Source organism: Akebia trifoliata, chromosome 9, assembly GCF_017979445.1.
Source record: "Akebia trifoliata isolate Shusen 1 chromosome 9, ASM1797944v1, whole genome shotgun sequence".
Classification (NCBI taxonomy): Eukaryota; Viridiplantae; Streptophyta; class Magnoliopsida; order Ranunculales; family Lardizabalaceae; genus Akebia; species Akebia trifoliata.
Window position 1 is genome coordinate 20,073,942 of NC_141383.1, and position 22,892 is coordinate 20,096,833.

The window sequence follows — 22,892 nt, forward strand, 5'->3', positions numbered from 1 at the left end:
TTTGTTTCAGAATCGGCTATGCCCTCGGAGTCTCTTGAAGGCGTGAACACAGTTTGATTCTGACTTTTATCAATTTGAAGCTTGTTAGAATAGGAATCTAATGCTTCCAATTGACTTCCATCGGTAAAACATCACTCTCTAGCCAAAGTTCAACTATTACCATGGCATGGAAGCATTATAGTGTGAGAACTCAAAACTTAGTTCACAAAAATGGAAGGGTTTTATGTGAAAAAAGCCCAAATTCGACGGCCTTGGGTCATCAAATTTCATAAAATTCGACAAACCAAGGAGTTGAATTGGCGTCGAATTTTTCATTGTCAATTTTTTTTTTTTTTTCGACAGGCTGAACCTGTCAAATTAATGAAGGATGGGAGAAATTCGACACCTCTAAGCCATTAAATCTGGGAACATCAAGAATTTCAACGGTCTTAGACTATCAAAATTCAGTTTCTAAAATTCATGGGCCTTGGCCCATCAATTTTTTCTGTCAAATTTTCCAATTTTCATGTAGTGGGGTTTTCCACATGCTTGATTGGAAAGATCAGTGTTGGTTGGTTTCATAGGGATGCCTATGAGGGATCTATCCCTATGGCACACTCAATTAGGACTCGCACAAAAGTTGTTACACTAGGAGTATGCAAGCAAACTCATCCCATATAAGAGAAGGTTGAGGACATATGGATCATATACAAAAAAAAAAATCTTTTGAATCTCCTACTTCTCTAATTAAAAGCTCCGAGTTGTAGCAAACCAACCAACTCTAGGGTTCTACTCACTTCAACAAAAATGGAAATTAGGAACGGTTTATATCCGTTCCTATACGACTATGAAACGGTTGACCGACCGTCTCTAATAGAGGCGTCGTTAATGAGTTAAAACCGCTGGATGCCGTTCTAGATCTCAATATTTGGAACGGTTAAGAACCGTTCCAAAAACTCATAATTTGGAACGGTTTAAAACCGTGCCAAATCTGAAAGCACTAGCACAAGAAAAATTAAAAAAAAAAAAAAGTATACCTTAGACCTCCATTAAAATCCGATGTCTATAAGACTGATGCCTAAGTCTGAGACTTTGGACATCGGTTACAAACCGATATCTAAAATTATCGTAAACTGATATCTAAACTTTTGAAAAAAAAAATAGAGATACACCCATATGAATGGGATTTGACAAAAAATGTGGAAGCAATATTTTAGAGCACGGATAAAACTTACCAAAGTAGATCGAAGGGCTTGTCAAAGACTGACCGATTGTTTCTTTCACATTAGATACTCTCTCGGGACAATTTGTCGTTAAAACTTTTACGTTACGCGAGTATGATACTAATAAAAACATAGAGCAATGAATTGATGCTAATAATGGCAAGGGCTATTACCTGATGAGTCACGAAGACAATCTCAGATCGGAATGGTACAATCCAACCCCTTGGCGGCGTCATCGAAGAATATCATTGCCATTCCAGTTGCAAGCCTGGTGTGAATTGGTAGATGCCATCCGATTCTAGAAATAAAAGGGCACGTTTAAGTTTATTTCAATAAGGTGAAAAATATAATATGAGAAGCATAGCCAAGTATTGCAATTAGTATTCCATTTCTCGCCCCATTCGAATAACATTATCAATCTTGCATAATTGCCCTCTCTTCTTCCTTGCCTATCAAATTAGTAGAAAATTAACAAACAAATTTCTCTCTTAGAGGGCATGAATTAACTATATATAGGGAGCAAAAAATACTTGTGCAGCACGACCTGTCGATAAAGCCCCTTCCTAAATGCAACAATATCTTTATTAACCATTTCTTCTTCTCCCTATGCTAGATCAGGCTAGAACAAGAGAAATAAAAAATGAGATACAATCCAAAGAAATCTGCTGAAAGCCACAAAATGAGAATGCTATTATTCAGAAGAAGCACTAAACCATGTAACCGAATATAAAATGTTTAATAACATATGTGCACTTTGCATCAGACTAATACCATCAGAACTTTAGAACAAATGAAGGAGGTCCGTAGAAGAAAAAGATCTGTGATTGGTGCCCTGACCACGTCAGCCGCATTCCAAAACCGCTGCATTCATCACGACTCAATATATAATCCTGATTGCTGATTTTGTAGCTGTTCTATTTGAACATATTCTTCCTACAATCATGATAAGTCCATAATGAAAAATCTTGCAATCCACAGCCTGGATATGATCAATCGAACTGATTGATTAAATCATTGAAAAGGCAGATTGGACATCCCCAATTATCATAAAAAGGAATACCTCTTTTGATGGTCCATGAAAGAGGTATGCAATTAATTATTTGATCTAGATTAGGGCTCATGTATCAAATGTTATTTTCTGCTTGTCGTTCCATTATTTTAAAACCTAATCCATCCACCGAGTTATAGAACATGGGATCTGCTGAGAAAGGTAGTATGTAAAGCTGTTGTCGCTGAGATTTTTATAAAAGGCCATTGTTGTTGTTGCAACAAGTTGCTGAATTGAGTGTATTGTTTGGTAATTTTGACGAGACATCACAGACAAATTCGAGATGACTGAGCCAACTCGACTAAAACTAGTTCGATTCTAAAACCATGATTGAGGGGATAAGAATAAATTCTTAAAACACTTCTAAGACTTTTAGGTTAGCAAATGCATGCTGTTGAACCTTGTTTTGAAAATTAAAGAGACATTCCATTTGGTCACACCACAGGTGACCTGCACACCCAACCACCACAGTGAAACCATGTCTTCTTGTCTAACCCTTTATAAATTAGAGCTCTCCAAGGGTCTGTTTTTGGCCCAGACTGGCCCAACAAAATCCACAAAATCCACCACTTTAAATAGTCAAAAAATTGTATATAGTTACTGATTTATGTTGTGTTGTGTTGTGGAGTCGGGTGTAGTGTTTATTTAAAAGAACAATCGCAAAAAATAAACATAAGCACAATGACTCCACAATATAGAAACAAAAGTAAATATATCTCTTTCGGCACTTCAAGTAGATTTGAAATCATGAAAATCCAAGAGATGAGATTCAAACAGCTTTACATTATTTTTCTAAACCATATCTAAGAGAGAGTGGACAAACAACACCTTAGATTGAATCCAAAGAGAACACGTGCAAAATCAATCATGAGAAAAATAGATCACAAGGGAACATACATACTTGTGAGATTTGCCTTTCTGTTCAGAAGGCAGATTTGGGTTTGTAAAATCCCTGCAAATAGAAAGAGCGTGGTTCAACAGCATAATCAGGATGATAATTAAAACAGTGTAATTAGAGCTGCAAGAAGCTATGGGCATACCTGGACCGCTAATTATTATAGTTCACTTGTAACTAAGGCTGGAATGTGAATCAAAGAAAAGGTAAAAAAATCACTCTCAGCATGGAAAGCCAAAAAAACCACATTGTCTACAAGTTTTGAGAAAAAAGAGGAAGAAAAGCAATACCATTCTAAGTTGCACTTCTAGATTCTCTGTTTTAAGTAGTTTTCCCAACTTAATCAAACATGGGCAAATGAATGTCCCCACAAATTTTTTTCACTTCTAATAAGATGATCCAAGACCATTGGATATATGCTATGCTTCTTCCAATTGGTTGGATACATAGGATAATTTGAAAAAAAGACTATTAAGTTCTCTTTTGTTGGAAGAAATCCCATATTTTCAAGAAATCCCATAGTTGGGAAAGTTTCCTAAGCTGAAGCACTCCTAGACAGTAGTGGTAGTGCTGAGGATCAACTCTTCGCAGACTAAGATAACATTCTAAGTTGTACTTCTAGATTCTCTGTTACAAATTCCAACAGAATAATGCTGAAGTGACCTCAAGATTGTACCTCATATCGCACATCTTGACTTGAAAGTGTGTAGAAATCATAGATGCTTTTCATCAAGATATACCAACCAAGGAAAAGGAAAACTTTTGACTTCAAAATTTCTGTAGCAATATTGAGCATATAAGATCAGCTGACTAGATGGAATACCAATTGTTGGTGTATGAATCATATAGTGATGTTGTTGGAATGGCTTGCACCAAAGAAGCAGATGATCTAGTGCATATATCAAACGAAAATAAAAAAAAGGAAAACCCATGCTTGGGATGACCATGTATGTCTAGACCCCCACTCCCCATGAAATAACCCTTGACAGAAGATAGTAGGACGTATAGGATTTCAAAATGAGGAGTATTATGAAAGAGAGCTGCTATTGGAACTCTAACTTTTACTTATTACACCCCAATTAAAATTAAAGAAAATAAGTAAATGGTTGAGAACAAGTAAAATTTGGGGTACCAATAGAAACTCTCTTTTCTTATATGTTTTGGTACATTTCTATTTTTCGGGTCTAGGCTTTTATATGAAACCAATCATAATTGTATATAAATACTGAAATTGCTTGATCAAGTGTTATAATGTTGAGATTATAATTTAAGCCAAATTGATAAATAATTTAAGAATTGGGGTGTAGTAAGTAAAAGTTGCTGTGCCAATAGAAGCTCTATAATATTTAGATATGCGAAAAATATATCTCACAAGAGAATACTCACCAGAATAGCATGACAACAAACACAACGTTCCTATAAAAGTTGTACAATATCATGTATCCCATACGTTGGTAATTCCAATGGCCATGGACCAATAACAGGGGAACCAAGAATCTGAACTGCCCCATTGCAAAATCTGATGCCATCACAGCTTGCCTTCCTTCTTGACCACTGATGCCAATTCCCACATCAGCCATTTGGATCATTGATACATCATTGGCACCTGAGTAGCATACTATAGAATGAGAGGTGAAACATTCATCAGTCAGAAGGCCTAAAAGTTTTCATACTCTTCCTTTTTTTCTATATATATCTTACCTCCTTAGGATCAGCCAACATGCCTACAATAGAAGCATCGATAGCGTCTTGGTTCTCAACCCTGGAAGCCCTTGCAGCAATCAAAACCACAGTGTCCTTGTCAATGTCGTTTGCGAATACCAGCACCAATGCACCAATTCACTAATCAATATTGAGACTAAAAACGAAATCAAAAGCCAGACTTTACCGAGTGTAACAGACTTGCAAATGGAAATTCACCGAGTGACTCCTCTCCATTGAGTAATGCTCTCACTAAGGCACATCTCAAAGTGCACTCCTCACATGCCTTAAAAAAATTCGATCTTGACTACTTGGGGTTGGCAACATGAATCCTATCCCACCATTCAATATGAGTAACTCTTAAACATGTTCAAGATTTCTAAAATTGAACAATTTAGTCATAGCCGCATATCCTTGTTCTTGGAGGTTGATATGCTGAAGTAATAGTACCATCTCCCACTTATAGTGTATCTCATATTCAAATGACAAGTAATTCAGAAGTTGAACTAGTGGCTGACAATGAATTTAACAAACCAGACTGGCTGTATAGGATAATTACCTTACTGCAGTTGACTAAATATTTCATATCCAAGGGAAAATTAATTGAGAAGTTGAACCGTAGCTGACAAAAAATTTGAGAAACCAGAGCAGTTTGCATGGGATATAACTATCCGACTGGAATTGCTTTTTGGCCTTCTACTTCTTACTCAGGCACCTCAAGAATCTTCAATGAAATTATAGTCTTGTCATTGACAGGAATTTAATTTTGGCAATAATAATAATAATAGAAATAAAAAGAATTAAAACAAAGAAGAAACAATTCAATATGCTTAACCATTAGTAAAAAAATATGAGCAGCATTCAGTTAACATAATTTGAAAGATCAACATTTACCTCACCAAGAGTTATAGGGGTTTTTCCAGTAACAGCAGGATAGAAAGTAAGTGCAACCACATGAGTAAGAAAGTCCAATTCTCCCTCCAATTCTTCAAAATCATACAATGGAGAAAGTCAAGGAGTTTCATGAGCATGAAGGCGTGCACCCGTACCAGTGACAGCCATATCCTCTGGTCTAACTGGACCTGTTAAGGGTATCAAGAGATTTGTCCCATTTGAACATTGTGGAATAGAAGCTCCCTAAATATGCCAAGCAACTAGATATCAGCAAAGTCCAATGAAGCATAAGAAACTTTAAGAAATTAATAGGTGACGTTTCGCTTATTACTTTAGATCCCTTACTTATAAAAAGCTTGATATTTAGCAAATTCTAATTTGATGCCACTATATACGGTATGTTTTATTTTCTGAAGCAGTTGGAAGGAGTGTATCATAGAATATTGAAGATTGGTATAAACAAATTCCGTTTGTGTGCAAAGCCATTGGTAGACTCCTCATAGTATAGTCAACTATTAAGAAGGAATTTTTGACACAAAGATAGAAAATTTCATTTACAATTGGGAGGGACTAATTCATGAGCCCCCAGAATTAATCTTGGTGGGAAATGCTTCTCTATTGTTTCAACCTTAATCTATGGTTGATTACCATACTCACAGTGCCGGGCAGCGACCAATATCTGATTAGAGTAAGGATGAATAAGTCTATTGAGGTGAAGGTGGAAGTAAAGCAGGGAAATCTATACCCCCTAGTTATTCTGAAATTGCTTAGATGATCAGTAGTTTCAGTGAAGTGATTTATGTATCAATACCACAAAAGGAACAAATTAAGTTAAGATCTGTGCAGGAAGCAATATCAAAATGAGATTCATGCTCTTGGTCAAAATGCTTTGGTTTCAGCTGAGACCAAAATGAGACATTGACCCAAGACATTGCATGATTTGGGATTGTCTTGGATCTCAAATGTTATGGAATTTCATGGATTGTCTCAGTTGAGATAGTCTTGGGTATTCTCTTGATCGATACAATGCCTTGAGAGTTGAGACTAGATTTTAAAGCTTGGTTATGTTCATACTACAATCAAAGTCCTGCATATATTTTCTTATATTAATTTATGAAATAGGTAATTTTTATTAGTTTTGATATGTGGTTTATTTAATATGACCACACGCATTTAGTCTTATAACTTAATGAGCTGGACATATTTAGTCCCTCATGACACTCAGTTTTTTAGTTCAAAAAAAAAAAATAATAATAATAATCAACAATATCCAGCTTACTCACTGAAGGAAAAAAAATGATTTAAAAATTGTTGTCTGTGTCACTCATGCTGAAATGATTGTGAGGGAATGTGAGAGCTTGCAGCCTCATGGCCTGAAGTATTTCTCAGAATTGGATGTCAACATGTCCCCAAATAAGCTTTAGGTCCAGCAGTTGAGAAACCAGCATCACATGTTAGAAGAATACATAAGAATGTTGCCATCTACTACAATATTGCAATTTGAAAGAGGCAATAAGGCACCATTTATAATTTAGCTCGACCCTGTTCTGTAGCATCCTCAAACCCAACAATCTTTGATGCCATAAATATTTACTTCTTTTATAGATGCAAAAGCTTTAATTGACTCCTAATGCTCTACCTTCAACTTGTAACTTAAATATGTTCTTGTTGGAATTCAAACATACTCTCTTCTAGTTAGGATACCACAAGATAATAAAAAATGTAAATTTCAGAAAGTCAATAAAAATATTAGTGAAAGATTTCTTTCATTAATCTAGTTAGTCATGTATCATAATTCAAAGTAATTTCAGTGCACTTAAAATGGAAGTAGAAATCACATAAATCCAAAAACATATATAGATCAGATTGCTACATTTTATTCAAATACATGAAGAAAGCACATAAATCCAATTAAAAGAAGATCATCTTATATTTATTTTTATTTATTTATTGAGAAGAAAAAAGCTTCTGAAATCTAAAATCCTCAGATTTTCAACAAGTACATTAAAAAAAATAAACATGAATAACATAAAAGAAATTGAAGTAGAAACTATTAATGAAGATGAAATTATTCCTAAACATAAAGAAAACCTCTTAGAATGGTGACATTACCATGAGAGAACAGAGAATCACATCTAAAAACCTAAATCGGCAATCCAAATCCGAAGATATCAGATAAAAAACCCTAATACACTCTATATAAAGAAAAGAGGGATTAGAGAGAGTACCTAGCCCGAAGTCGCCATGATTCATGGCTTGTCGCGTGAGGTGACAAGCGAGAGAGATGAGATTGAGAGGTCGATCGAGGGAGGACTGAGAGAGAGACTAAAAGGTCGATCAAGGGAGAGACTGAGCGAGAGAGATGAGATCGAGATGTCGATTAAGGGAGCGACTAAGAGAGAGAGATGAGATCTAGAGATCGATCGAGGGAGAGACCGAGAGAGCGACTGAGAGAGAGACTGATATCGAGAGAGAGACTAAGAGAGTGACTGAGATCGAGGGTTCGATCGAGAGAGAGATGTGATTGAGAGAGAGACTAAGAGAATGAGTTTGATCGAGGGAGCGGCTGTGAGAGAAAGTGTGAGACAGAGGTTCGTTCCGACACAGAGACGGATATTGAGTCGTTTAAAATTACAAGTACAACGGTTTTCAAAAGTAAAACGGTTTAATACCGTTTTTTAATAAAAACGGCTTAATGTCGTTTTAAAAGTTTGTTCCAATTTCGCAACTTTTTTGTAATGACTTCATAGGTCTATGTGACTGTAGAAAAAGTGTAAATCCTCTTAAGATGGACTGAATCCACAAGATGTACATATATATTTTTGGTACATAATGGGTATGTATTGTAGACAACATGAAGGTGCCAACTCGGCTAAGTTGGTAAGATGTATGGAATGTTGATCCCATGATCTAGGTTCAAAACCTTTTGAACCCACTTTCACGTTGACCACCAACCCATTGTTGCGAAGGAACAAAAAAAAATATTGTAGACCACATTTTTAGATGAGATATACTAATAATTACACTACTGAGAATGAACATCATCATCAAAAGGTAAAGATCTTTTCCTTCGCCCTTGACTGAATTATTTTTCTTTTATTCTCAGGATCATCTATAACAACTTCAAACCTCCTAATTTCACACTTATGAAGTAATCATTATAACTCGTGAAAATCATCTTCATTTTTTTGTCTTTTTTTGCATGGCACAAAGATGCGCAAGATGAATTGTATCACTATTACTGCATCTCATCATAAATGGAAGACTATATGAATCAGTACCTTTTATACTAAGAAATATTGGAGATTATCATATTTAAATAATTGGAATGATTTAGGCTAATTAGGAATGTAAGATCTTAATATTTTTTTACTTTCTATATCTTGGCATGATGTAACCCCTATAAATACTGTTAGACTAAACCCTAGGATCCGAAGTATAAATCAAGCAAGAACACAAAAATCTCACATGACACAAAATATACGTGGTTCGGTCAAAGAATCGACCTACGTCCATGGGCAAAAACGGCGATTTCACTATATTAACCAAAGAAGAACACAGTTACAATTTCTCTCTGTCTCTCGTGTCTCACTCTCACCCTTTAGGGTTTCATCTCTTACCCTTTATATACTTAGGGTTACAAAGAGGTTAAACGGGTCGGATCCAAAACCAAACCAAATGGGCCCAATATTTTGCCCGGAGGCGAATTAAATGGGTCATGCAAGTCATTAACGGATCTCAAAAGATCCGGGTTGAAATCACGACAACCCTCCACATACAAGAATAGAAGACATAACCAACAAATCTCCACCTTGACTTTAATTCTACAAAAAAGAAACCGCTTTCGCCTTACCCCATTAGGGCCTCAAGAACTGCAAACACCTATCAAGTTCAGGCTGCCCCTAAACTTGATACTTGGGATGACCTTAGTCATTAAATCTGCTAGATTCTTCGCTGTATCAATCTTTTTCACAACAATAGCACCCTGAGCAACCACATCTCGAATGAAGTGTAATCTAACATCAATATGCTTGGTCCTCTCGTGATACATCTGATTTTTGGTTAGATGTATGGCACTTTGGCTATCACAAAATACTGTAGTAACACCTTGTTCCAAACCCAAATCAATAACCAAGCCTTGCAACCATATTGCCTCCTTCACTGCCTCTGTAGCTACCATATACTCTGTCTCTATGGTAGACAATGCGACTGTTGACTGTAAAATTGCCTTCCAACTGATGGTACTACCGCAAAGAGTGAAAACATAGCCCATCAAAGATCTCCTCCTATCTAAATCACCAGCATAATCAGAATCCACATACCTAATAACACTATCAGAAGTGTCACTACTTCTATCATATAGCAAACCAACTCCTGTAATACCCTTTAAGTACCTCAGTATCCATTTAACCGCTTGCCAAGAATAGAATACATAACCAACAAATACTGTATCAAAGTGAACATAAAATCATCCAAGAATTCCCAATAAATTTCTTTTACAGTGAGCAACGTAAAGTTGGGTTCGAGAAGGTCTAACCTAGGATGTGGAAACAACACTTCAAACGTCTTAGAAACTTAGCTAAGTTGGCACTTCTTATGAACCACATGACATTAGAATCAACACTATATTCCAGATGTTGTTACTAAATTGTTACATCAACCATGACTAAACTATATGAAATACACGATAGACTGATATTAAGATTTAACTAATCCTTGGGTCATTAACCTATAGAACCAACAATAGTGCAAATACAAATAAGACTGGAACAACTGCCAAGGATAAATACTGCAGAGATGAACCGTATATTAGGCTTGAACAAGAATAATGCTCACCTTTTAAAAGAAATATAATCCTCAACAGCTTTGTATTGTTCAGAATCATAGGTAAACCACTTGTCCTGAGGAGTAACAGAGTCCCAGCTTCCAATATCTGTGTGGAAAAAATGATTGAATGTGAAATTGCATGGAATATTCAAACATTAAGATTATGCAGTTAAGACACACCTTGAAGCAATATATGTGGTTCATTAGAATAGTTTTCCAATCTCCAAAATACATGGAGAGGATACAAAAGTACTTGCTAAAAAGAACTGATGGTATTATGGGTATTTCATCATTTATAAAGATGTAGGTCTCATTCTAAGGTCTTTTAAGAAAGAAAAACACTTTCTTTTTTAAGGAAAATTTTTCGACAACATCTGTAGACACCCCAATTTGTTCGAAGAACCCCAAGAACTCAATCAAATCTAGTGATGAAAATCAATTGAGAGAATTTTGATTAATCGAATGGGACCAACTTAAGCAAATCAAACAATAACAAATAATAAATCAATTTTTTCATGTCCATTGGTGACAAACAGCCAAGCCTAGACTTTCATGGTCATTGGTCACCTAAAGGGCAGGCTATGCGTTGTTCTAACTAGGGCTGGCAACAGATCGGTTCGGTACCAAATCCATAGCACTCCAATATCGATCCGAAAATTTGTAAACATGTACTCGATTCGAATAGATTAATAAATATGTGAACTGAATCCGATCCATTTCATTTCATCCTTAATCCGAAACCAATCCGATCTAATCCGAACACATGCCTAGTTTTCAAATGATCAATGTTCAACAAAATTTAAAAAATATAAAATCATATAAATTTTTTTTAAAACCTACTTTCCAACTACAAATATAGAGGGAAACCAAAAAGACTAAAACATTTTATCTATATGTATATTTATGAAATTAAGAATTTAAAAAAAAAAAATTATTAAAATATGTTCAGATCGGATTTTTTTGGAGCAGATTGGGGTAAATCCAAATTCAATCCGAAATTGTTTCGGATCTAATAATCCAATTTTTCTTGTTTTTTAGGATCGAACCGGTTTGGACGTCGGATATACTTCGGATTAGTGCCAGCCCAAGTTTTGACTATTCTTTGGGTAATGTACAGGTTTATTTTGCACTAATTTTTGCTCACCTACATGCAATGCAATTCGGTTATAACTTTTACTCGCCTAAAACTAGTTTGTTTGGGTAGTTACACAGCCCATGTGTGCACGATATTTGATTAAGGAAATGACCCTCTAAGCCTTCCCTAATTGGTTTTTTCCACAAGAAAATCCTTCTTAATTCCCTCAATGCCCATGCTTTGCCCCTTGATCAATTTTTCCATCAAGGTCCTTTGGTAATCTTCCCATTCTTCTAGCATTGACTCCAATTCCTACTTGGTCCCCACTGATAAACTCTAACGACATCTTCTTGTCTAGTATGTTGGGATGAGTTATCTGATTGTAGTGTCGAGCACGTGAGAAAACTATAAGCAATTCTTGCACAATCTGCCCCTACATGTGTCTTGCAAGCAACAAGGATGTTGAGTTTCAGGTACAATGTCTTTAGCATTAACAACTTAGTCTTTTAAACAAAAACTTTGCCAAAAAAAATATTAAAAAAATTCAAAGCATGACAAATTGAGAAGCATTTTAAATTGAGATTTACGAGTCATTACTTGGCCCAAAATTGCTTGTTACAAAGCTTATAGCGTTGGTGATTACTGCTTTCTAAAACATACTTTCTGATATATTATTTGAAATTGCCTTTCTGTCATGGAGCTAGTAAATAAGCCACACTCTAATTATGGCAAAGGCAGGACGTGAGCAAGCAAGAAATTAAGTTGAACTAAAAAATGAGAAACAAGAAAAGAGGTGTCACTACAACAAATATGGAAATTCGGAACGGTTTATAACGGTTCCTAAGCCACTATGAAACGGTTGCTGAATCATCTTTAATGAGGCGTCGTTAATGATTTTAAACTTAGATCTCAAGATTTGGAACGGCTTAAAACCGTTCCAAATCTTCATTCATATAACAACCAAAAAATACCTTAAGACATCGATTTAAAATCTGATGTCTATAAGACTGATGTCCTAAGTCTGAGACTTTAGACATCGGTTACAAACCGATATCTACAGTGGTCATAAACCGATATGTAAAGTTTAAAAAAAATTAATTTTTAATTTGTAATTTTTTTTTCTACACACCTATTACCGACGGTCAAATTAATTTTCATTTCTACCATGACCTGTGGGCTCCTCCGATGCTCTCCATTGTTTTGATTCAGCTTTATTGAGTGAAAGCAATCAAATAGTAAACTGATACATACTCAACCGATTTGGTCACGTAAACAAGATGAGCCATCTTGATAAATAGATCAAGTTGTGCAGGCCAATCTTCTACTCTAAGAGGGCATATTCACCAATTGAATCAATCAGAATCCACAAATATCTGCAACATGATGCATGTAATTCAGATTGATTAGAAACATGGACAATAATACGTAGCTTTGCAGTTTCAAGTCCTAACGACAACAGGCTTCACAACAAACTAAAGATGAACAAAAAATTAACCTCCAAATCATGTCGAATAGAATGATTCCAGTGATTTTCTGAACCCCAAGTCTCGTAGCAATTAGATTCTGCATCAATATAAGCGGGGAGTGGCACCATTAAGAGAAGACAGCTACAAATTTATAAGAAAGTCGTACAAGGGCAACCCATCTAATACTGTAAATATTTATCATGTGCATGTTTTAAAGTTTCATACTCTTGGTCAATAATACAGTCTCAGTTTATATAATAACTGAGACAATTCCTCAAAATCAGATTTTAAACCTTGATTATCCCAACTCGAATATCTAGGCTGAAATATTCTGAGGTGGTACAAGACTGTAAATCACACTGTTCAAGATTAGAAGGTGATCGTCAGATTATTTTTTTCTCTCACCAGGTTGAAATCCGTGGTGCTGAATGCCTCCACCTGTGGTAGAACCTGTACAAGAACTCAATCGACTCTCCTAACATGACAAATTTGGAAACCGTAGATCTGTATGTCTCAAGATACATATTTGTATGGGGAAGTGCAGTTTTGTATCCCAAGACATACAAATCTATGATTTTCATGTCACGTCAGGAGAGTCAATTGAATGTGCCACATGAGATGGTCAGATTATCACGATTCTTACTTTTTTTAAGAGTCTGGAGCATTATTTTAGTTTACTAGTTTAGTACACTTAGTCAATTTTAAATTCATTCGAGTCTAGTTAAGTCTACTAAAGAGTTTTGATTCATAGAATCAAGCCACGTACCTTAACTATTTCATACATTGACAACTAGGCTTAGAATAGTTAGGTGAGGCATCTAAGAAACTTAATCATCTATTAGTTGTCGAATTACGCCATGTCTTCTTGACATTAATTCGATTAACTTACGTGGAATGCACGTGGTATGGTCAAAGTTAAGAGACATGATCCATCGGATCATCTTTGATTTAAGGAAGAAATTTTCAAATGTCCAACAGGATTCCACAATTTATTTATTTATTTATTTTTCGGTTGTTGGCGCCTTGTAGGTGCAATAAGTCATATAAAGAAGTGTGTGCCAACCAAAAATAAGCCCATATTTAATGGTCTACAAATTACTAATATCTGAGTTTTGTAAGAATTAATCGAAGATTGCAAAGGACAAATAATATCTCTCGCTATAGAATCATCTTCAACTATGAAATGCCTCTAGTTATAGGCCCATTACTTGCAAGCAATCAACTAGGGGACCATCTACAAAAACAGTTATAAGAACAGCCACAGTGCTGCCTATTTGAAGACCACCTACAAAAATGGATTCATATTTCAAATACCATATGCTGATAAAAGCACATTGTCCAAATTTGATGGACTTATATCCTCATGATTGTGTATACAAGGTAATCATCTTCTTTATGCAAATAACATTGTTACTAGTGGTAATAGCGTGACATGCATTGAGATTACTCACAATCCTAAGAAATAAAATTGGTCACTACGAACGAACGAACAACAAAACTCACAATCCTAAGAAATATTGACTCTCTAATTTGGGTTTCCTTAACTCATCATGCACTGATAGTATGTATGAAAATGCCTAGGAGCATAGTTCTAGGTTGAGATCATGAGAAAAAGAGATCTATACGGAGGTGTAAGATATCTAGAATAAGTGTATAAACGACTGAAAAAAATAGAAAAATAGTCATAAGGGAGCATTCATAGAGTAATGACAGAGTAACAAGTTAGAGTAATGACAGAGTAACAGCTTAACTTGTTTAGGAAATAAGCTGATCTTCAACAACATTTGTTTTAAACGGTTATTTATGTTCATAAGAAAAGCTAAATTCAGGTTAGGTTCTATCTACACTAAAGTACAACAAAAAAAAAAAGAAAGAATTTACGCAAATCAATATTAGGCCACCTTTTCAGTCATGACAAAAGAAACCACACCAATGAAGCTATCTTTCGTCTAAACAAGACCTTAAATTGGATCTTCAAAACTTTGAACGTACGTGTGTGGCTCAAAAAAAAACTGTAGTCGATTCAAGTAAGCAAAAGAGCAGAAGCAGAGATTAAAACAAAAATCCAATTTTCCCATGAATGAATTGTTTGATTTATATAAGAGGGAACGGCACCTATTGTAAAGGTTCCTATAACTTAGGTAGTAGTCTGATCAAATGTTTGATATAAATTTTTAGGTGGGCCATTCATATTGGTAGAAACATACAACTTATGTTTCCTTAACACACTCAAACCACTTTACAAATTTATAGTAGCTCACCCTTGTTTTCTCAATACAATTTCAAACTGTTCCCGATGTCACTATCTGTTTGTTAAGGTTCATGACATCTACCTACCCAACAATTTTCATTTGTAAATGTACTTCATCTGCTTACCCAATTTAATACAAAACATAATTGGTTGTAGGTTCCAGAAAACTTTGATACATTTGGCTACTTTTTAATCTGGGAATTGTAGAAAACTAACCACCTATGGTACTAATACTTAGCTTTCTTATCTAAATCTGGAAAATTCAATGATATTAAACGTCCTAGAATAGGGGAACAACTAGCCAAAGCTTAGATGAGATTTCTTAAGCTTTTGTGTGCCATTTTTGGAAGTATTCTTGTACTTACCAGCATTAGTAATATCTGTGAGGTTTTGGTAGGACAATTATTAAGTGGTCGTCAGGCTAATGTTCTTATATAACAAGAAGAATGTTAGGCTGAAATTTTCAAGCTATCAATTTGAAGAAAAAAAAACACTTTTTCAAAAACTTTGCAATTTGTTGAAAATCCGTGATTTAATCGACAACTATTAAAATAGCTATCTTTTCAACAACAAAAAATCGCAGATTTTTGTCACCTTGATCCCATTAACCATTTGTGACTCATCCCAAGTTCCAATACAAACTTTGACCGAATAACTGAACTATTTAAGAACTAAACACATGAATTTCTAGACTTCTCGAGATATTCAAATCCAAATCATGATTTCAAACCCAAATAAATGCAGATCAAGCAATTAAAAATGTTACCTTAGCTCCATCAGAAATAGTTCTAATTTAACATTCATAAAGAAAGGAAAAATAAACAAAATACCTCAAACACATTCAGTGATTGATCAGCAGAAATGGTTCTAATTTAACATTTATAAAAATAAAATATAAAAAGCAAAATTATCTCATACGCTTTCAGTGATTGATCAGCAGCCTCTTCCCTCTCAATACCAGTCTTATACTCCGTGAGATAATGATAATAGTCGCCTTTCCTGCAACCAAGCAAATTTCGAAACCTTAAAAAGCCCGAAAAAATCCACAAAATCAGAACAAAAACCATCCAACACACCTAAATCCCTCACATCTTATAGTAAAAAATAGAGGATTCTCCAACAGTAGCTAAAGGATCCTCCATGAAGCTCTTCGTGCTCTAATTACATTCTTGTACCCTACAGAGAGAAGATTTCGTTCTTCTACAATTAATTCGACATCGAGATTCGCAACTTTCTTCATTGAATCCACCATTTCTACCAAAAACAAAGAAACAAATAAAATTAAAACCTAATAATTCGTCAAATGATTAAAACCCTAACCCTAATCGAATTGACATTCGAAATCAACAGAAGAAAAGAAAAATAAAAAACCCTAACCATCGTATCGCTCCGCCTGTTCTGCGAGTTTAGCGACGTAAACGAATCTCTCGCGTTCTTCAGATGAAGCCATGACCGAGGGGGATATAAGATCGATCGAGGGAGACAAATCGAGGGAGAGACAGAGAGCGATTGAGAGGCCGATCGCAAGCGACTATGAGAGGTCGATCGAGGAAGCAACTGTGAGAGAGAGAGAGATGACATGAGATCGAGATCAAGAGAGAGAGAGATGAGATCGAGGTTCGTTCCAAATTCTAATTGAAAGAGACGGTGAGTTTGGACATTTAAAACCAAGATAAAAACGGCTTTTAAAAATTAAAACGGTTTATTACCGCTTTTAAATAAAAACGGCTTAATGCCGTTTTAAACGTCTGTTCCTATTTGGCAATTTTTTTTGTAATGCGTGTCATTATGTAAAGCACCATAGGAGTGCGACGCAAAGACATCGTATGCAACTCACTATGGTACAACAAGAGCAACAACAAAGCCTTATCTCAAAGGCTTAGGGTGGGCAAAACGAATCTTGTTCTTCTATTGCACTCTGTCAAAAGCTAAGTCATGCAACTTACTGAACTCATGTTTAAAAATGCTAACTTCAAGGTGCAATAGGGGTATGCCTTGAACCTATAGAGTCAAACCTGTAGGGAGAGGAATATGCTTCTATGGGTCAAGGCTTATAGCCTCAAATCTTAGTGGTGTTAAGCCAATCCGAACATTACAAGAACTGATTTTCCTCTTCTTCTTTTTTTACTTTTTCCTACTTTTGTACTTTAAATACATCTCATACCATGGTTTTAAAACTCAATTTTGCGTCTCGTCTTGTCCATGCCAGATACTGAGTCGTTTTGGACGAGTTTTTCGATACATTTGAGATGTCTCGTTCAAAAAAAATACAAAATGAGCGTGGGGTTTAATATCTCGTCCGAAAATTTGAATTGTCTGTCCGTCTCATCCATGCCTAATACGGAGACGACTCGGGCGATACGTCTCGGTCTCGGACAAGTTTTGAAACCATGTCTCATACTAGTCTTTTATGGGAAAAAACAATGACTTTAAGAGCCTAATCATCAAGCTCCATTGTCCCCTTTGTTTGAGAGAAACCACAAGTCTTACAAATTCAAGCCATGGTTTTCCCATCTTGCAAAATATTGTGAATGTAAGTTCATATCATTTATGATTCGATTCCATCAACTCCTACAGGTTGCTTACAACCGCACTCATTCAATACAAGCAAACAAACACAACTTTGGGGATTTTGTTTTGAGGTAATTAATTGTGAATATGATTTTCAGCCTTTTGTTTAAAAAACATGCAAACCTTATATAGTTTTTTATTTTTTTTTTTATTTTCTTTGTTCATGATGTTATTTCCTTTGGTAATAGTTAGAAGATGGTGGATGAGTTGGAAAACAACTGGGCGGGGGGGGGGGTTTGAGGGTGTTGAGAAAATAGAAGTATGTAATTGAGAGTGAAGGACAGACCACAATTCTTCATCTTCTAAACTGGTGTTACAAGTTTCAGAATGGGCTGATTTTTTGTGAGGATAATCTCCTCACCATAGAGATCATCCATGCCAAAAATCAGCCCATTTCGAAACTTCTAACCCCATTTTACAAAACACGTTGGATCTTGATCTTGTCCCTATATATGCATTTTAGGTACTTTGGGAAGACCTATGCAATGACAAGCTCTCCACTTCTCAAAACTGATGAGCTTGCTGTTTTTCCCATGCGACTAGCTCGTTGCTTAAGCAAACCAAGCAACGCGCTCGCAGAGGGAAAACAGTGAGCTCGGCACTCTGTGAAATTTGATTAACTTGCCACTGAATACACAATGTGAAGAAAGCTTATATTTGACGGCTTAAGGCCGTCAAATTTCGTAAAATTTGACGGACCAAGGCATCAAATTTTTCATTGTCAAAAAAAAATTTAAACGGATCGAAACCGTTAAATAATGGAGGATGGGAGAAATTTGATGGCTCTAAGCCGTCGAATTGGGGATCATAAAAAACTTCAACGGTCATAGGCCGTCAAAATTCACTTTCTAAAATTTGTGGTCTTTGGCCCGTCGATTTTTCTTGTCAAAATTTTCAGTTTTCACCTAGTAATAGATCTCCCTGAAATGCATATATTATCTTAAAGAAACGGACATTCGGATCGGGCATTACATCTAGATATTCAAATTTATGAATATGCCATTATCCATTTATCATTTATCGTTACAAATTGTAGGAATTGATCAAGAGTTACAGTTAAGGCTTTTTAAATTATACTAGTTCATTGAAAAATGAATCGACCACTAAAAACTCAAGTAAGGTAAATGAGAAAATGTATTTTGGGCATTTTAAATTTTATTTTAGAGAGAAAGATTTATTGAGTCAATCAAATTACCACTCAAAAGGTAGGGGGTATTTAGAAAGAAATCTCTACCTCGTGCAATGTAAAATGGCTTAGATTTAACTCAAAAATTGAAGTTAATGGGTTTAGGTAAGTGCAATATATCCACATAAAAGAACAGGCCAAACATGGTTAAATACCCCTGACAACCTGAATCTAAGGATAGTTTATAGAAAGCTTACATATTGTGTAGGTCCTCAATAAGTACTTTGTTTCCTTTTTAATTGAATAGTAATATAAAAAAATAAAAACAAGTATAACTTTAATTTCAACCCTTAGATCATCTAAAATTATGATGATATGAGAATTGATTAGGAAATTATTTGAAAATTTAAAATCATTTCTTAAATAGAGCCGTTTCATGTAAGAAATTCTTTTTAAAATTCGAATTGATATTTTTATATTCATGTTAAGGTAAGGATAGCCAAAGATTTCCTTAATTTGTGAATGACCTAGATTGGTAAGAAGAAAAGGAGAGAGAGATAGAGAAAGAAAGAAAAAAAAAAAAGAGAGATCTTCATCTTTGAAAATGAATTTAATCTCAATCAAGTCTTGATCATTTGTTATTATTAAAGAAGAAAGAATTATTAGTAGAATCAATGTAGCCAAATCATAGACTCGTCATAAAAATAAAAATAAAAGGTAGGATCATCTTTTCCTTTCTATCTCAATTAAAATAAGATATTAATGATAGAATATGAGAGTTTCATGTTTGAAATTATGATATAATTAGATTTGTTACAGAATTCTATGTTTGAAATATAATGACAACAGTGACAATACTTTATGATATTTTATAAATATTATTGTCATTGAAGTTTTACTATTATTATTGATCATGAATATATTTTTCTTTTGTAAATTTTTCATGTTCTATTTATTTATCTTAGATTAATTCTTAGAAAAATTGTAGAGATGAGTTCCTACCTGAACTTTGTGGCTTTTTTTTTTTTTTTTTTTACAAAATTTCAGATTTTGATTGAAAGGAGTAATGACGATAGACGAGATCGAGAGGAAATAATTTAATGATTATTTCTCACTTATAGTGATTCCTATTAATTTATGTTAAGGGGTGAATAGGGCTAAGGTTTTAATTTGATTCATGATAATATGTTTAAGTATTTCTTTTCCTTTTTGTTTTGAATTTATGAATGTAAGGAATGAATAATTAATTAAGTTCTTTTCAACATTGTGGACCCAGAATTCGGGGCGTCACAACTATTATATTATGTGTATCTCTAAGCATTTTGTAATAAGTATTTAGAAATGATTTCATACAAATATTTGGAGAGAAGGGTTAAAAGAAATTAGCAAGTGCCTTGGTAAGCGTGCATAAGTGGTTAATCAAAATATAAGCTTTTTATAAAAGATGTTTCTGAAACTTTTGACTACACCATGAGATGTGTATCAAAAAATTAGTCAAAATAGATTATAAGTTTGTGAAAAATGAAATCTCGTCCGTTAAGTTATTAATAAAAGAAAAAAAATTATATTAATTACCAATATGTCCCTGATGTTATATAAATACCAAACTTAAGAGAGAGAATCATATTTCTCTTTCTTCTTTTTTTGCTTTCCCAATGTAAATCACCCAAAAACCCTAGACCTTCAAACAATGATCCAGTCACCCTAGAGAGAGAACCAAGGGTTCGCAAAGAAGAAAAAAAGCTTTACCTAGTTGAGACCTTCAATTTGAGTGGAAGAAAGTTCGTTGGGAACGTAAATCAAGTTGGGATTCAAGCAAGGAGCGTTTGTTGGGAGTTGTTCTTAGCGAAATTTCATTTTAGAAGTCAAAACAAATAAGAAATCCTCCCTTCTACCTTTTAGTTGCTAATTTTAAAGAAAACATAGATTTATCAACTGGATTTTGGTTGAATTTTTTATTTAGGATTGGTTGATTTTAAATCCTACATGTTAGATTCCATAAATTTACTTTTTTATATTAAATGAGTTATTTTTATATTTCTTTACAAGTTTTAGAAAAAAAATATAATAAAACAAGTTTTGGCAAAATCATTTGTGAAAAACTCAAGTGAAAATCACGAAGAACACAAGTTTAACCCCTTGGGACCATTATTATAGCAATTGGAAATTGCTATAATGGTTTGGTTGGTATTTTAGCAATGTCAAACTCGCTATTCAAAAAACTCGCTTTGTCAAAAAAAAAAAAATATATATATATATATATATATATATATATATATATATATATATATATATATAATATATATATATATATATATATATATATTTAATCACTTTTAAAAAAATCTTTGTTTTACGTTTAAAGAACTTTGGAAAGATTTCACTTTTAATACGTAACCAAATTTTCATAGCTTTAACTATTTATTATTTTATCACATTTTTCGAGTCTTTACTATTCAACCAAGACCATCATATGGAATTGGTTGATACCTTTGAAACAAAAATATTTTGAAGAAAATATATATTTTGATAGATATTTAGAAAGAATAATTATATTAATTAATTAATGGATATATAGTAAGAACTTATGTTCTCTCCTGATTGAATGGAATAGTGACTCAAAAGATACGATGGATGAATATCTCAAATATTTCCACGACCACGTGAAAATATATTGGATGTATTGTTGTATGGATGGATGTATTAACAGAATGACTAGAGGGCACTATCATTACTTGTATTTTTTAAAAAAATATGATTGTTATATATGTAATGAAACAAAAATTATTTTGTTTACTAGTAAAGGATTGTAGAAGGTCTAAAAAGAATGATACGTTACTATATTTTCAGAAGCGACAGGTTAATCTAGGATAATACTTGATATTATATACTTTTTGGTAGTATTAAATACATTCGAGTGTAATACAACTTGTGGGATCCGAAAATTTCTTATCTTCTTTCCTGATGAATATTTGTGTGTAAAGACGGTCTTTGTATAGAATAAAGATAGTCGAGGTTCACATGTATTGCCTCTTGATAGGATTAGACACGGGAAATTCGCTTTTGGGATAGTTAGTGATCACTAAGAGTCTATAATCATCAAACGGTCGACCTCGCCGTTATTTGAAATCAATAATGAGTTCTTGATCAACGACCAGCCTGAGCCAGATAAATGGTCATCCAATCATGATCTGTTAGACTGGCCACAAAATCAGATACGAACGGTGGGATTTCACAGCGGAGGCTAAGTTTGGGATATCGATTTACCATAGTCAAGGCGATTATTTCAACGTGTTCATCAACTCTCTTATCAACTACACCACTGTGTTTGTATTATATATTTTTTCTTCATTTTGTGATGTAATATTAATAGATATTTAACTTTAAAAAATTATGAAGTATGATAGATTGATGGCTATTACAATCATTTACTACTTTTGTTTCACCTTTATTCGAATCCTATGTTATAATAAAACCTGTATTATTTAAATGTTCAGTATGATTCTACGTTGCATGTTGTGATTGGATGTTAGAACGGTTGATTTCATGCTGAGTAACTCCCCATTACTCACCCTACCATTGACCATTTCAAATTATTCAATTGTGGAAAAAATCTTTGTATGAAGAAGAGTATTTTAAAGAGGTCATTGAGGAGGAGCGTGTCAATGAACAGCAACCTCCTTCAAGTTGAGATGTGTTAAGGTTAGGATATTTTTTTTCTATTTTGTAAGGAACTAATGACAAGGTATTGTGTGCCGTTTTATTTATTATGACGTTTGTCTTTAAGGTTTGTTTATGGATATGGATTATGATTGATGTTAGTTTCTGCAACTTTG

At 34.2% G+C, this 22,892-nt stretch overlaps 1 protein-coding gene and 1 pseudogene across 2 annotated transcripts in view; both read right to left on the minus strand.

Annotated features, from left to right (window-relative positions):
* Positions 1-16,983, minus strand: LOC147394544 (14-3-3-like protein B; annotated as a pseudogene). Its single transcript, XR_015181322.1, has 12 exons — positions 16,737-16,983; positions 16,449-16,613; positions 13,514-16,358; positions 13,138-13,205; positions 12,240-13,015; positions 10,577-10,673; positions 5,741-5,983; positions 5,034-5,570; positions 4,847-4,916; positions 3,152-4,751; positions 1,974-2,135; positions 1-1,821 (listed from the first exon to the last, which is right to left on the minus strand). The product of XR_015181322.1 is annotated as a 14-3-3-like protein B (transcript).
* Positions 8,236-22,892, minus strand: part of LOC147394545 (uncharacterized) — a 27,883-nt gene continuing 13,226 nt past the window's right edge. Inside the window, exon 12 of the mRNA XM_086453354.1 lies at positions 8,236-10,030. Coding sequence (XP_086309480.1) covers positions 10,027-10,030 — 4 coding nt within the window. The 3' untranslated portion in view covers positions 8,236-10,026. The remainder of the gene's footprint in view (positions 10,031-22,892) is intronic.